This window comes from Crocodylus siamensis, chromosome 5 (assembly GCF_052110815.1).
Source record: "Crocodylus siamensis isolate JL-2025a chromosome 5, ASM5211081v1, whole genome shotgun sequence".
Lineage (NCBI taxonomy): Eukaryota > Metazoa > Chordata > Crocodylia > Crocodylidae > Crocodylus > Crocodylus siamensis.
This window is the reverse complement of record NC_143399.1, coordinates 78,450,303-78,465,162: the sequence shown is the minus strand read 5'-3', so window position 1 is coordinate 78,465,162 and position 14,860 is coordinate 78,450,303. Positions and strand designations below refer to the sequence as shown.

Genomic DNA, 14,860 nt, shown 5'->3' with positions numbered 1-14,860 from the left:
GACAGGGAAGGAATCCAGGAGGATCTGGACAGGTTGGAAAAGTGGGCAGAGCAGAACAGGATGCAGTTTAACAAGGACAAGTGCAACGTGCTGCACCTACAGAGAAGGAATCACCAGAACACTTACAGGCTGGGGGAGGACCTTCTCAGCAGCACAGCAGGGGAAAGGGATCTTGGAGTCACTGTTGACACCAAGATGAATATAAGTCGTCAATGTGACGAAGGGATCAGTAAAGTTAAGTGCACTTTATCATGCATTAGCAGGTGCATGACAAACAGGTCCAGGGAGGTGATACTTCCCCTCTATGCAGCATTGGTCAAGCCACAGTTGGAATAGTGCCCAGTTTTGGGTGCCACACTTCAAGAGGGATGTAGACAACCTCGAGAGGGTTCAGAGGAGGGCCACTCATATGGTCAGGGGCCTGCATGCAAAGCCCTACAAGGAGACATTGAGGGAACTGGAACTCTTCAGCTCCCACAAAAGAAGGCTGAGAGATGATCTTGTGGCTACCTACAGATTCATTGGGTGGGGAGGGGAGACAAGGAATAGGAGATGCTTTGTTTACCGGAGTACCCCTTGGAGTAACTAGGAACAACAGCCACAAACTGACGGAGAGCCGATTTAGGTTAGACATCAGGAAGAACTTCTTTATGGTAAGGGTTGCCAGAATCTATAATGGGCTTCCAAGGGAGGTGGTGCTCTTCCCTACCTTGGGGGTCTTCAAGAGAAGACTGAACAAGCACCTGGCTGGGGTCACCTGCCCAGGGTCCGGGGTTGGACTCAATGATCTGCTAAGTTCCCTTCTGACCCAAACATCTATGAATCTATGAATGATATCAACTTCTTCTCCTTTGTCCAGGTGATACATCACCTGGTCATAGAAGGAAATGAGATTGGTCAGGCAAAACGTACCCGCAACAAACCCATGTTGGCTATCCCTCGAAACGTTGCCTTCTGTTAGCCTGTCAAGAATGGTTTGTTTGACAATTTTTTCCAAGATCTCTCCAGAGACTGAGGTCCAACTCAGATTCACCTGTAGTTTCCTGGTTCTTCTTTCCTCCCTTTCTTGAAGACAGACACATTAGCCCTCTTCCAATCTTCAGGTATTTTGCCAAAGTGCCATGACTTCTCGAATATCCTTGCCAGTGGCCGCAAAATGATGTCTGCCAGTTCCTTTAGATTGGGTGCAATCTATCCAGACCAGCTGATGTGTAGGTGTCCAGCTTCTCAAGGTGTTCCTTCACAAGATCTATATTAATGGTGGGCATGTATTCACCCTTACTCTGGCTGTCCCATATAATATTAGGCAGGATGTGGTCCCTTTGGGCTGGTGAAAAACTGACTCAAAGTAAGCAATAAGCAAACTGGCTTCCTGTGTCGGTTGTCAGCTTCCCCATTTGGTTTATCGGGGACCAATGTTACCCTTCTTTTTCTTCCCTATGTATCTGAAGAAGGACTTTTTATTGTCTTTGATTTGTGTAGCCAGTTGGAGTTTGGTTACAGCCTTGGCTTTCCTAGTTTGCTCTCTACTGGTGCAGACCAGTGCAGAATACTCTTCCTTAGTGGTGTTTCCTGTCTTCCATCCTTTATACACCTCTCTTTTTAGACGTAGGAGAGCCTTGAGTTCCCTGTTGAGCCAATGGGGTTGTTGAGCTCTTTTACTTCCTTTCGTATGGGTTGCGATGGACTTCCCTCGTGCTTCTAGGATCGCTTCCTTAAGGAGCAACCACTCGTCATGAACTCCCCTCCCTGCCAGATCATGGCCTCTCAGAGCCTCAACAAGCCTCCTAAGCTTATGAAAGTCAGCTTTCCTAAAGCCAAAGATTCCTGCATTGCTGACTTGCCAGCTTTGCAATGGATAGTAAAAGGGATCAACTCATGGTCACTGTCTCCCAGCTTCCCTTTGATTCTTAGGTCACTGACTAGATCACCCCCTTTAGCCAGTACCAGGTCCAGCAGTGCCTTACCTCTTGTTGGCCCATTAACTTCTTGAGACAGGTAAAGACCATCCATAAAGGTAAGGAAGCTTTGTAATAGATCGGATTTGGCTGAGCGCTCTTCCCACGAGATGTCCGGATAGTTGAAGTCTCCCATAACCACTATGCACCGAGACCATGCAGCCTCAGCCAGTTCCCTGGTGAATTCATGGTCAAGCTCTTGTTCCTGATTTGGAGGTCTGTAATAGACTCCTACCATTGTATCTCCTTCACCATGTTCCCCCCTGTATTCTAACCCAGAGGGTCTCCAGTCATCCTCCTTGGATGCCAATCTCAGCTTGTAGGGGCGTGTAGCTCTCCTTAACATAGAGAGCCACACCCCGGCCCCTTTTTCCAGTACGATCTCACCTACACAGGGTATAGCCATCTATACCCATGGTCCAGTCATAGGAGTCCCACCAGGTCTCTGTTATTCCTATGAGATCATAATCATGTCTCTTTAGCAAAAGAACCAGCTCCTCGCATTAGTGTATAGGCAAGTAAGTGTGCCATTGGAGGCCCTAGGAGTCCTTGCCCTCGTAGAGAAGCTCTGTTCCTGGGTTGTGGTAGGAGTGGGTTCCCTTGAGCATCCCAACCTGCTGATTTTCCAGTTAGTGCTTGGTGAGTTTGCTCTGGTGTCTGGATTGCATTTTAATTGCCATGGAAAATGGGATCATTTGCTTCACCTAACAAAGCAAGGACTATGCGGATAGTGTAAACCTTTCATGTAACTGCTGAACACCGCCATTAGACTACTTCCAGACAACTTTCAGCTTTCTGTTCTGAATTATACCCACCTTAGTCTGGTCTTTTCTAGACTAAGTAATTCCACTTCTTACAACCTTTCCTTACATGTCATGAGTTCTTGTATTCATTTTGGTTGCCTTTTTATGGGCTATTTTCAGTTTTCCCACATCTTTCTTGAAGTGTGAAGCCCAAATCAGTACTGCTGAGATCATAAAACAAGCATCAAATGGTGAAACAGGACTGTCCTACAGACTTTAGATAGCTAGCAGTAGCCACAGAACTTCAGGATAACAAGAGACATCTTCCTTAAGATTTGTGCTTAATGCAGACCAGACCTGCATCAAAACATCAGGGCTTTCTGTTAAGGAGCAGATGGTTATCATCACCAGGAAGCTTGCAACCCTTATTATCAGTCAGTATCTCACTGCTTTGGTATGAGAAAAACATGTTGAGGCTGAAACGATAGAAGTGTGCACTGCTATTAAGAAGTTATTGCCCTCACAAGACAAGGCTTACCAATCCTTAGATTACTTATAACTCTGCAACCACAGGGCTGCATTGGGGCAATTGATAGAATCCATGTTCTTATTCAGCATTGTCCATGTTAGGTCTTTGGTCTCTTTAACAAAAAAAACAAACAAAAAAAAAATAGTACTTCCCTGTTCATCCCAAGGTCTAATTTGAAAACTGACAGATTTACCAATAGTATGGGGTGGCCTGAAAAAGTTAATGACCCCCCCCAACATATCTGTTCCCACGTCAAGCACTATCGCCATTAATAGTGTTGTCAATTCCCCCTGCTATGCTGTTAAAGCCTTTTAGACTTTTGGAACACAGAAAATTATTTAGCTATAACTTAATGACAGAATGACAACAAAATGTGCATTTAAGAGACTGATAGAGGTGATTGCTAATATAAAGGCTAGAAGTTGCAGAGAAATACTTTCTGCAAAGCATGCTAATGTTGTGTGTTGTACATTTATGACAACTGAGAGGCGGAAGTCAGGTGATTTTTAAAATGCTATGAGCAGACAGAAAGCTGCTCACTCAAAAATGATAATCTCCAGACATCCATTATCAGGGATCCCTTATGTCCCTCTTTTGTAAATAAATACTAACATTTTATGCTGTAGCTTTTCATGACTTATTTTGTGTGCTTTCACCTTCTGAAATATACCTGCGTTATCATAAGCATCAGCATTATCATCAGCAATCCCTCACCAGCTGAGGATGACTGTCTTTCACGACTACTTTATCTTTAAGCCTGTGTTATATGATAGTTTCATAGTTTGAGTTAACATAGGGAATGTCTGTATTCCATGATATTTACTTCCACTCAGGCTTTCAATAACTGTGCAAAGTACTTAAAGAATACGATCTCTGCTTTCAGCTCTCACTTGCTGTCCGATTTCCAAACACCCTGTACTTTGAAATGAAAATTCTGTCATGAGAGCATCTCTATAAATTTTAACACCTACCACAGTGAAAAGAAACAAACTTTATGGTTCAAAAAAGGCAAGTACAAACATACAGAGTGCAAAGAATTGTGCAAAAAATGTTAATAAATAAAAGCAGAGAGAATTGTGTGGAAAATGTTAATAAATAAAAGTTGTGTGTTGCTCCAGCCTTTTCTACCTGGTCATCATACAGTAGAAAGGCTTGGCAGCAAGCCCTCACCACTGCTGTACGGGTGAGAAAGATCCAAGATGAGGTTGCAGAAGGCAGTTTTCAATGCTCTAAAGTAAAGAGCTATGGGTTGGGGGTTCCTGTGGCAAAATGTTTCTCCCAGTAGGTGGAACTTTGCAGGAGGACCTGCATGACTGAAATAGGATCAGCCTAATTTAGTAAGCGAAGACAATGAGCAGGGGGAACGCAAGCTTTTACAGAGTATGCTATGCAGCAATAACATATGCCTGCTTATGATTTCCATCATCTGCCTCTGCATTTCCCTGTACCTCTTATGTGCCAGCTCTCCATTTGTCTCCATCCTTCTGTTTCTCATGCTTAAGAAACCCCCTCCACTCATGAGCTGCTTCCCAGAGACTACTAACACCAGCATTTTCTCTTTTGTTCTTTCCCTTGAAACTTGCCAGACATTGCATGGTTGCTATTACCCATCTCTGGAAGGTTCTACCAGATCAGGTTGAGGTCCTGCATAAGTAAGGCAAGAAAAGTAATGTTCAGTTTCCACAGCCTAAAAATAAAAGCAAAAATAAAAGCCCCATGCCCCTTCCAGTATTTTTGATATACTATCCTCAGTCTCTTCCCAGTCCTACAAAGCTCTGGAAGCAGTAAAATATTTTCCACCATTTTTCCTCAAGCATTTTGGAACTCAAATGCAATGGTAGTGCTTGGTTGCCTTTTGTGGTTTGCTAGTGGATAGGGTGCAACATTGGTGGTGGGTTTGCAGCCAGGAGTTTCAGAGAACATGGGGGGCATTCCAGCAACTGTATTTCCAGTACTCCAGGTACTTTTCCCATGGGGTGACTCATAGAATTTTCAAGATATGGGAGTGAGGGAGAAAAGAGATATAGCAGTGGGACTAGGTTAGTAATTATATTTGTTGCTCTGCAGACGGTCCTAACTTTAAGAGCTCATATCTAGCACTGAAGCACATATCCCAGAAGGTATTCCACTTAGCAGAATGAAAGATGAGAGAAGATATGATTACTTATTTATAAATAGGTTTGGGGGGGGGGGGGATAGGCTATTTGAGTTATAGGGAGGGAAAAAGGCTATTTGAGTTAAAGATACTGGCACAAGTCATTGCTGATACATCAGGGAGGCATGGGGGGGCATGTGCCCCCCCAGATTTCTGGGCTGACACTGGGGCACAGGGCTACAGCCCAGCAGGAGCCAGGGCCAAGCGGCAGTAGCACTATTTCTGCATTGACCACAAGGCTGCAGGCCAGTCAAACCTAGTGCCTAACAGCAGTGGGGAAAGCAACGCAGTGTTGTGCCCCCCCCCCCCCCCAAGTCAATACTTATGCACTGCTTCTAGCACAAGTGCCAATAGCTACAAACTGGTTATGAATAAGTTTATATTGGAAATTAGAATAAAAACAACTAAGAATCAGGAAACAAGTTGACAGAAAACTTCACAGACCTTGAGTGTCCTAAGAGTAATCAGTGCATGTAATACTAAATTAAAGTCCAGAGAGGTAGTTAGTTATGTTAGTCTATGCTGCTTTCTGCCTAATTTTGGAGATGTACCTCACAGACAAACTGAATCAGAGATGCATAACCTTTCATGAGCAAGAGCGTGCTTCACCAGTCACAATAAAAAGACCATTCCAGGCTGTAATGGATTTTTATTGTTCCCTGCTGCATTCTTATTTTCCTACATCTTTCTTGAAGTACAGGGTCCAAAACCAGACACGGCACTCTGGGTGACACTTCACCAAAGCTGAACAGAACAAAAGAATCACTTCCCCCAATTTGTAAGTGACACTCCTGTTAATACAACCCAGTTTGCTGCTGGGTTCTGTTGGATTTTTTATTTGGTTTTTTTTGTTTGTTTGTTTTGGGGGGCGGGGCAGGGGTTTGCACAACTGTTGGTTCACTTTCAGATTAAATCCACTGTAAACTTCAGGTCCTTCTCTGCAGTACCACAGCCTGGCCAATCATTTCCCAGTCTGTACGTGTAAATGCAATTATTCCTTCCTACATGCAGAACTTGGCACTTGCCTTTAGGCAGTTTCATGCGATTGATTTTGGACCATTTTTCAGATTATCCTGGTCATTCTGGGTCCTAGCCCTACCCTCCAGAGTGTCTGCAACTCCACACAAAAAGAAAAGAAAGTGAGTCTTCAGATGCTATGAAACTGCAAGAGTGTATGCCCCTCTAAACCCCTTAGTCACCATTATGCCACCTTGCCCTGCCTTCTGCCTAACTTTTGAACTAGAAATATAGGACTATTACAGAAATGCTTTGGCTTCAAAAAACAACCAACCCTCTAGTTGTTGTGATGCCATGCTCAGAAATGAAATTTATAAGATTATATAAATATGAAATGTTCTTTCTGTACTGTTCTCAATAAATGCATTTTAAAAAGATACCAGTTCCTCTTCTGATGCTTACATACCTAAGTGGTGGGAGATGCCCAGGGAGACGTGGAGGCACAAAAGGGAAGCAGGGGTGGGGCTGCAGGTAAAAAGATGGATGGCTATAAACTGAGTGCTATGGTTTTGTTCCCCATCACTCCTACCCCCCCATGCAGTCACAATTTGAGCACATTGTAGGGTGGGAGCAGCTGTAGTGATGGGAGGCCAGGAGCGAGAGTTTGGAGGAAAAAAGGTGGTAGGTCTGTGGGTGAATAATGGGCTTGAAAGGAGTGGAGAACTTAATGAGCATAGCAACACCAATTCTAAACAGATCCCCTGCATCACAGGTGCTATTTTAAGCATGTTGGGGGAAGGGCAGGAAGAAATTCAAAAGGTTTTTAAATTACATGCACCCGATACAGGAGAATCCAGCAAGCACCTGAAGAAACAGATACCAGACATATCACAGTGTTTAGTACCAACCACTTATAATAAAGAAAAATAAGCCAAAAAAGATTTTTGCCATCTCCTCTATTGTGTCCCTATTTGGCTAGGGGTATTTAGAACTTGAAAACCAACTAGTCAAGGGGCTGGAAGGTAAGGTTTCCAGGTCCTCTTCAAGATGTTCACAGCCCTCCATCATCTGTTTGATGCCCTGTGGAGTGAAGAGGTTCAGCCACTTCTTCATCCTCACAGTCATCCCCAAGTCACTTGTATCACAACTGCCCGAAGTAGGCAAAATGGCAGCATTTCACAACAAAATCCTGTGTGGCTCCTCATAATATGGGCAGGTGGGCACAACCACTCCTGTAAGTCCAGTTTTGGTCCTCTGTCTTTAAGTTTCTTTCATATTCTTGGTTTCAACCCAGTACTGTATGGCTCATACACAGCCATGCCTTGAAACTTACATTTTTGAAGTAACTGGTCATAATACTTCACTTCCAAAACTTCTTGAACATTTCCCTTACCCAGAAACAAGATGATCCAAAGTCTCCACACAGCTCAAGAGAAATATACTGAACCTAGCCAAATGCTAGGTAGTATCTGGTTACTGTGACCACAGAGTAGAAGATACATAAATGGATCAGTTGGTCTTGACAGGTCACAAAGCAGCAGAGGAAGACAGCTGGGGACCAAATAAACACACCATACAAATGCACCCATGCAAAGATGAGTATACAGTGATTTTACTGCAAGGTGATGTTATAGGAAATTCAAACATGTACAACATGCACTGTATCTTATTGCATTATGCACTAAAAATTGTGTGGTTTCAAAACAGGCCTTTTAGCACTACAGCTACAGATCTTACTATGACGAAACATACCCACCCAACGTAGACGAGCTTTGTTTATTAAATGGAGAGGATGTCTATCAGTTTCCACCCAAGGGAAAAATGTCAACAACTTCCACACACAATACATAAACAGCCTACGTTTTCCAACAGACTGTGACACACCACATTAAACAATAAGCAAAACGACTGAAATATCAGACTGCACTTGAACCTTTCAATTTAAAACTTCAGTGGCACAGGAAAATGAAATGGTAAGTATGTCCTCCACTACGGCATTTGAAATTTGTCTGCTTGAAGCTGGAGTAGAGTTCAGGAGTGAAAAAACATTTTGTTTCTCCTGATTTAGAGAAGCATGAACCTGAAAATGTCATCTTTTGATGTTGCAGTGCAGGAAAATATGAATCAATGAATATCTTGTCAAAATTAGGTGAGCCAACTGATCAAAGGAATTCTGTATAGCAGTATCATGAAAAGTGGAAGACAAGAACAGGGAGGCAGAAGAGTCTTCCAGAAATATTATGCTGGAGTTCTCAAAATGAGAAAAATGAGTTTAAGGCAGGCCAGCAACTGCATTTGCACAATGGGGGGGGGGGTCAGACCTGAAGAAGAATGTATTACATTTGAAAACCTGTCTCAGTCTATCCCAACCATGCAGTTGGTCCAATAAAAGATGTTACCCACAAAAATCTTTGCCTCTCACTTACTTCCTGACCATCATGGCTACAACATCGCTCCAATGCCATCAGCATTTAATAAATATTTTTACGGAGTGGAATACACCCCAGTATTTGATATTGATCCTTAAAAAGGGTAGGAAAATCTTTTAAGTTACTGAAGTTTTTCCCCCTTGAATTACAAATTACCCAGGCTCCAAACAGCTTTCAAACATACAAATTCCTAAATGAAGTAATAGCAAAACCAAACCTATGTTAGTTGCTGATCTACACTGTAAAGCCTACCAGTTGTGACTACTTCCATGATAAAGGGTATTATTCTCTGTTACCTAAAACTTGCTAAGCATACTGGAATTAACTTCAGCAAATTAATCAGACCTGTGGACCATGTAACTCAGAAAAATAAAAAAAATTCAGTTAAGTCAAAGAGATCTCTTATTCTCTTTCATCAAAGTTGTCTACAGATCCATTAATCAATCTAGCAACAAGTACCATCTCAACAAGGGCAACATCCACTGTTTCCTAGAATTTTACAAGTTGGAGATGAAAGTGAATTTTGATAGAGGCCCAAGTGCCCACTGCATCAAGCATGTAAAATCTCTTAACAAAGAAACTGCTGTCATTAGTCTGTATGGATAATGATGATTCCTGGACAAAGACTACTAGGTTTCCAGGCTGAAGGAGGTACCACATCAGCCATCTTGAAACAGGAAACTGTAGTACTCTTTTCCCTTTAAATATCAAAGAGGTAGAAATTAAGTAATGGACGTCTGACAAACCTGTGATGAATTTGGATCTTAAGGGGTTGATGTACACACAATGTACAGAACAATGTACTAACTTAGCCATGTTAGTCTGAAGTCAAGTGGAAGGCAGAATAGACTTACACTTTAAACTAACCAAAGTGTGCATGTACGCGCAGCAAATACACACATACATGTGAATACATGCACATGCACTCACGCCAGTTAATCTACAAGTACAAATCTACACTGCCTTCCACTTGACTGCAGAGTAACATGGCTAATGGTATCTCTCTATACATTGTGTGTATGTGCGTATGTGTGAGAGTTTCACGCACACATGTGCTAAAGCTCACTTAATCAGATGCACACAATGTATGCCAGGACATTTCTTGGGCAAAGTGGTTTTAGACAAAAACAGTCAGCATCTTATAAACCAGGGGCAGGCAATTATTTTGAGTGGAGGGCTGCTTACTACGTGGGTATCTTTGCGCCTTGACAGATGTCCCGTCTCCTGGTCGCTATCTTGGGACTGGAACTCCCACCCCCTAACCTTTGCCACCAGAAGTCCCTCCCTTTGCCCCCAGAAGTACTCCTTTCAGCAAGGGGTTTTGACATCTCAGAACCAGAAAAATACTAAATTATACTCTTAAAAAAAACCAAAAACAAAAACCAGAAAAACCCCACACATCTAAAACATTCATTAGATTTCAAAAAAATATTTTTGTCCTGATTTATATGCATTTGTGTAGCATACATAGAGGCGATTGTATATAATAGGATAGGTGTGGTGTGCGGGAGGGTGTGGGTGCATATGTGGGGGTGGATAGGTGTGGGGTGAGGAAGCATATGGGTAGATGCGTGAATATGTGGAGTGTGGGTAGGTAAGGGGTTTGTGGGGGTCTGTGTGTGGGGGGAGGGTGGCTGGGGTGTGTGAGGGAATGTGGGAGTGGAGGTCTGCATGTATAACAGTGAGGGGGGGATGTGGGTGTATGTGTATGGTGAGGTGTGCATGCAGTACTCACCCTATGAACACACACACACACACACACACACACCTTCCCTATACCCCTCCTCCCAACAAGTTCAGTCTCCACTCCAAATAATCTTGCTGCTCCCTTCTTAGACAGTAAGCCAGGACAGTTTTCCTTCCTTGAACATCTACAGCTTGGACAGACTGGAGGTTTCACTATACCCAAGATGCCAGGAGGTAGGCCACCTTTTGCAAGAATGAAGCCTTCTCCCACTCTCCTTGCTGAAGTAGGCCACTGCACTAGTGTTATTTGTCCTAAGCAGGATGCAAGAGTTATTTATCCAGTGATTTTCCTTGAGCCCCAGTCAATTTTTACTGTTTCTTTCCTGCTCTGCCAAAGGAACTTCCCACACAACTGGCCACCTCAGGTTAAGCCACTCCATGGAGTAGCTGTGACCATCATCTATTAGTCTGGAAAATGTCAGAAATGCTTGGACTGGAATAACAATTACGTTCTTTTCTGTGAAGCCTGGCATGTGCCAAGGGCATTTTTTATTCATCTGAGGAGTCCGCCGTCACTCCTTCCATCAGTTCCCCAAATATTTGGATGATATTAACATCATTTTATCCTGTATTGTGTTCCAGTCATGCAGCCACAAAGAACAGTGAGTAACTGTACTATAGGCTATGATCCTTTTGAGACCTCTGTGTGTTCAAGAAAGAATAAAAAAGAAAATGGGGGTGGAGGGGGATGTTGACATGGAGGTCTGAGAGGTACTGAACTGTGGCATCTCCCATACTTGAAAGATTCAATTCATACAGACCACTTATCCATTGAAAACCACTCTGACAAAGCATGTTGATGTAACAGAAGCTCTCAAGGATAAAGAGGAAGACTCAAAGTTTCTGGGTAGTTCAGTGGTCATTGGGCGAGCCTGACATTGCACTAGCATGTTCCCAATCCATTGCGCAAAAAAGCTAGCAGCAGTTGAACTGCTGTTACTAAAGTGAGAACTGGAATGTCCTCATGAGGTTATAAGACTTGAGGGCAGGGGGTATGAAATCTGGCACTAAGAACATGTCCTAAAAATTGCATTCAATTCCAAAGATAAAATTCTTTATTACAGCATAGAAGCAGAAGGTCTTTGACATTGTAGGTAGGGCTGCTCAACCAATACAATAGCTGCTAAGGCTTGCAGATCTACTTCTAGACTAGAGGAGCTCTGTGAGGACACCTGCCTTAAAATGAAGGCCAAGCTGGAAAGAGAGAGAAAAAAAAAATACCCAGAAAAGTATAAAGGGAGAAAATAAACGAAGAACCGTTACACTACCTATTGGGGAAAAAGAAGGAGAGAAAGAAAAAAAAAAAAAAAGAATGTTTGTAGGAGTGTCTCTCAGTGTAGAAGAGGAACAAAAAACTCCTGTCCTCCACATATACAGAGAAAACAGATTAAGCATGATTAATTCAGCAAATATATGCCAGCAGGTGGAGCTTTATGTTAAAGACAAGACTGAGAAAGACGACATGAAATTAGGCACTCTGCCTTCATTCCATTATGCTGGATAGAAATACCCATGAAATACAATTTCTTTCCAGAGCAGTGGAAAAACTGCATCAGGCTATGTTTACCAGTTATTCTCAAGACTTTAGTGCAGACTGACAAACATGTTAAAAATAATAATAAATTAGAAGTAGGAACACCTAATGAAATATATTCTCTTGCCTGAGCCAGATTTTTAAGTCTTACAAAACTATAATTATTATTCTTATTATTTAAAAATAACCCTCTGCCAGCACTCCGAATCTACTTTATTTACATACAAATAATTGAACACCATTGTGAAGTACCTTCAGCTCCAGAATACAAGATCTTCAGTATAAGAAACAGCAAAATGCAAATCTGGCTTCGTGCAACTGGAAGATTAGCTGCAAAACAAAAGCGATGGTTATTAAAGAGCAAAACCCAAGCCTACAATTTCTTTCACATTACTCTATCATTAGAAAATACTTCCATATTCATGGAACTTAAAACAAAATAAAAGACAAAACACTGAAATAGGAGAGGACAAGGGAAGCAAGAGAAGGTTATCATGAAAATACAAAGAAAAAGGGGGGGTAAAGGACAATAAGCTAAGGAACGGGGAGAAAAGAGAGTGGAAAGGCAGGTCAAGGGTTTAGAACAGCAAAAAAGGAAGGTAAATCTTTCAGTTCAGAAGGAAGGAAGAAACAGGAAAGAAACTGATAAAAAGAAGACAGAAGATTTCCTTCCAAAGACAGTACAGCTTCTCAAATATTCTTTAAGAAGTTTAGGAGAAAACCTTTGAAAGAGTCTAGAAAGTTCACTTATGTTGCTGGTATTCATTCAACATTTTCTTATCTCAGCCTCGAGATCTCAGAGGAAAAATATTTCAGTTACTCAAGAAATTAGCTGAAATTCACTATTAGATCTATCTATTGGCATTATACTACTAGGATCATCACATTAAAAAAAAAAACCACATGCACAACACTGACAAATCAAAGTGTTTCTGGTGAAAGGACCAGCTGCAGTATGGGAGAAAACAAAACAAAGACTGTGTATGCTACAGTAACAGGGTCCCACTCCTGGGGCGACTGTGATGCCCCTGGAGCCCCCTCAGCCCTCATCAACTTCACTCTCTTTTGCCAACTCTGGGCAGTCTCCCCATCTCACTTGCCATACTTTGATATTGTTATGATTCAGAAAAAGGGAGGCTGCCTCAGGATTTCCCCATGAGATCTCACACTCTGCTACACAGGTATCACCATTCACTGCCTTAACAATTAATTATGTGGGCTCCTTCCACCCCAGTACCCCTGCCCATGCCTCATACGGTCACAAATCCAGATCAAATCATCACTGCCCCTACAAACTCTTGGCTCTGTGCATCCTACAGCAGCCTGTCTCTAAGCTATGGGCAATCTGGTCCCCTTAGTCTCCAGCTGTGGCCTTCCTGGCCTTTGGTCCTTCTCCTTAGAGCCTAGTGCCTCTCCTAGGCCAACTGAGACCCCTGGGCTCTCCAGCTCTGCCAGTCTCAGACTGTGGTCCTTCTTGGCCTTTGGCCCTTCCAAATCCCTGGCCCCACTCCTAGGCCAGTGAGACCTCTAAGCCCTCTGTTTTCTCTGAGGCAGCTGGGACCGTCTTACCTCCCCTTAGTCCCTTCCAAACCATCCATTGTGCTTACCCCAACTCGGATATTACTCAGGAGCCCAGCTGCCCAGGTGCTCCTCTCTCCACAGCTGTCAAGGATAGATTGCCTGCCCAGCTCCAGCTCTGAACTGGTATCCCAATAGCCCCAGTCCCTGTAAGTCATGCAACTCCAAACGGCCCCCTGGTACACCTGCAGGATGCTTCTCAGACAGCCTGCCTTCTCTAGAAGTAGCAGTAGCAGCAAGCCTCCTGCTATGCTACCTACTGGAAAAATCAGACTGCATTTGAATTTTGGAATTTCCTGAAGCAATAGTCAAAGAAAAACCCACTGGAAAGAGTCAGGATCTCAAAAACAATGAAAGTGGTTTTTGCTTTCTTGAAGGATGAATCAGCATTTTCAAGCAAAAAAAAAAAATGAAGACTCTTTCTTTCTTTCTTGTAATTAGGATTCAGACAGAAAAAAAAAATGAGACTTGAAACAGACTACTCATTTTAAAGTGGTACAAGGGGAATGAATCTACTAAATACATTAGTAAACCACAAAATACATCGGCACTCATAAAAAAAATTAGCTTAAAATTCTTCTTGCAAGTCTAATTTTGAATATTCAAAAAACTTCTGAACATCCTCAGTTTCCTTGAGGAACAGATATAATCTATTCCAGAGGTCTCTACCAATCGTCTGTGTTAGTTTTATGAGCCCCATTAAGGTGATGTCTCAAAATGTTAGTTACAGATTTCCATCTTAATGCCCGTCTGCTTTCCAACCATGGTACAACACACTACCACACAAGACAGTAATACTTTACAATACAGTCCCGCTCTTATCTACAAGATGATCTACATGTAACAGTAGGCATAATGGTATGGTACAGTACCTGTAATGGAGAGGTGTTCAGCCTCTCTCTGTGTTCAGAGTTGGAAAAAAATACCCTCCAGAATTGATAGCAACCTATTATAAAAATATATATCCAGGCCTAGGCTACAAAATTTTGCTAGCACAGCTATGTTGTCTAAGGATGTGGAAAAATATCGCATACACCTAAAGTGAACAAACCCTCGTAATTTAGACACAATAATGCCAACAGAAAAATGCCTCTAGTGCAAGGGTGGGCAATTATTTGGGCCTCCAAGCCATTCTTCTACCCCAAGAAGGGGCTGGAGCTGCTGCTCAGCTTCGGTGGCAGCCTAGGCATGGCAGCAGCAGAAACTGCAGCAGGGGAGAAGCTGCTGTTGG

At 42.6% G+C, this 14,860-nt stretch overlaps 1 protein-coding gene across 3 annotated transcripts in view; it reads right to left on the bottom strand.

The window, feature by feature from the left end:
• LOC149864324 (activin receptor type-1-like) overlaps positions 1-14,860 on the bottom strand; it is an 80,009-nt gene that overhangs the window by 47,599 nt on the left and 17,550 nt on the right. For all 3 annotated transcript variants that reach the window (XM_090049313.1, XM_090049314.1, XM_090049315.1), the window contains exon 2: positions 12,304-12,381. In XM_090049313.1, the coding sequence (XP_089905439.1) occupies positions 12,304-12,381 (78 nt within the window). The remainder of the gene's footprint in view (positions 1-12,303; positions 12,382-14,860) is intronic.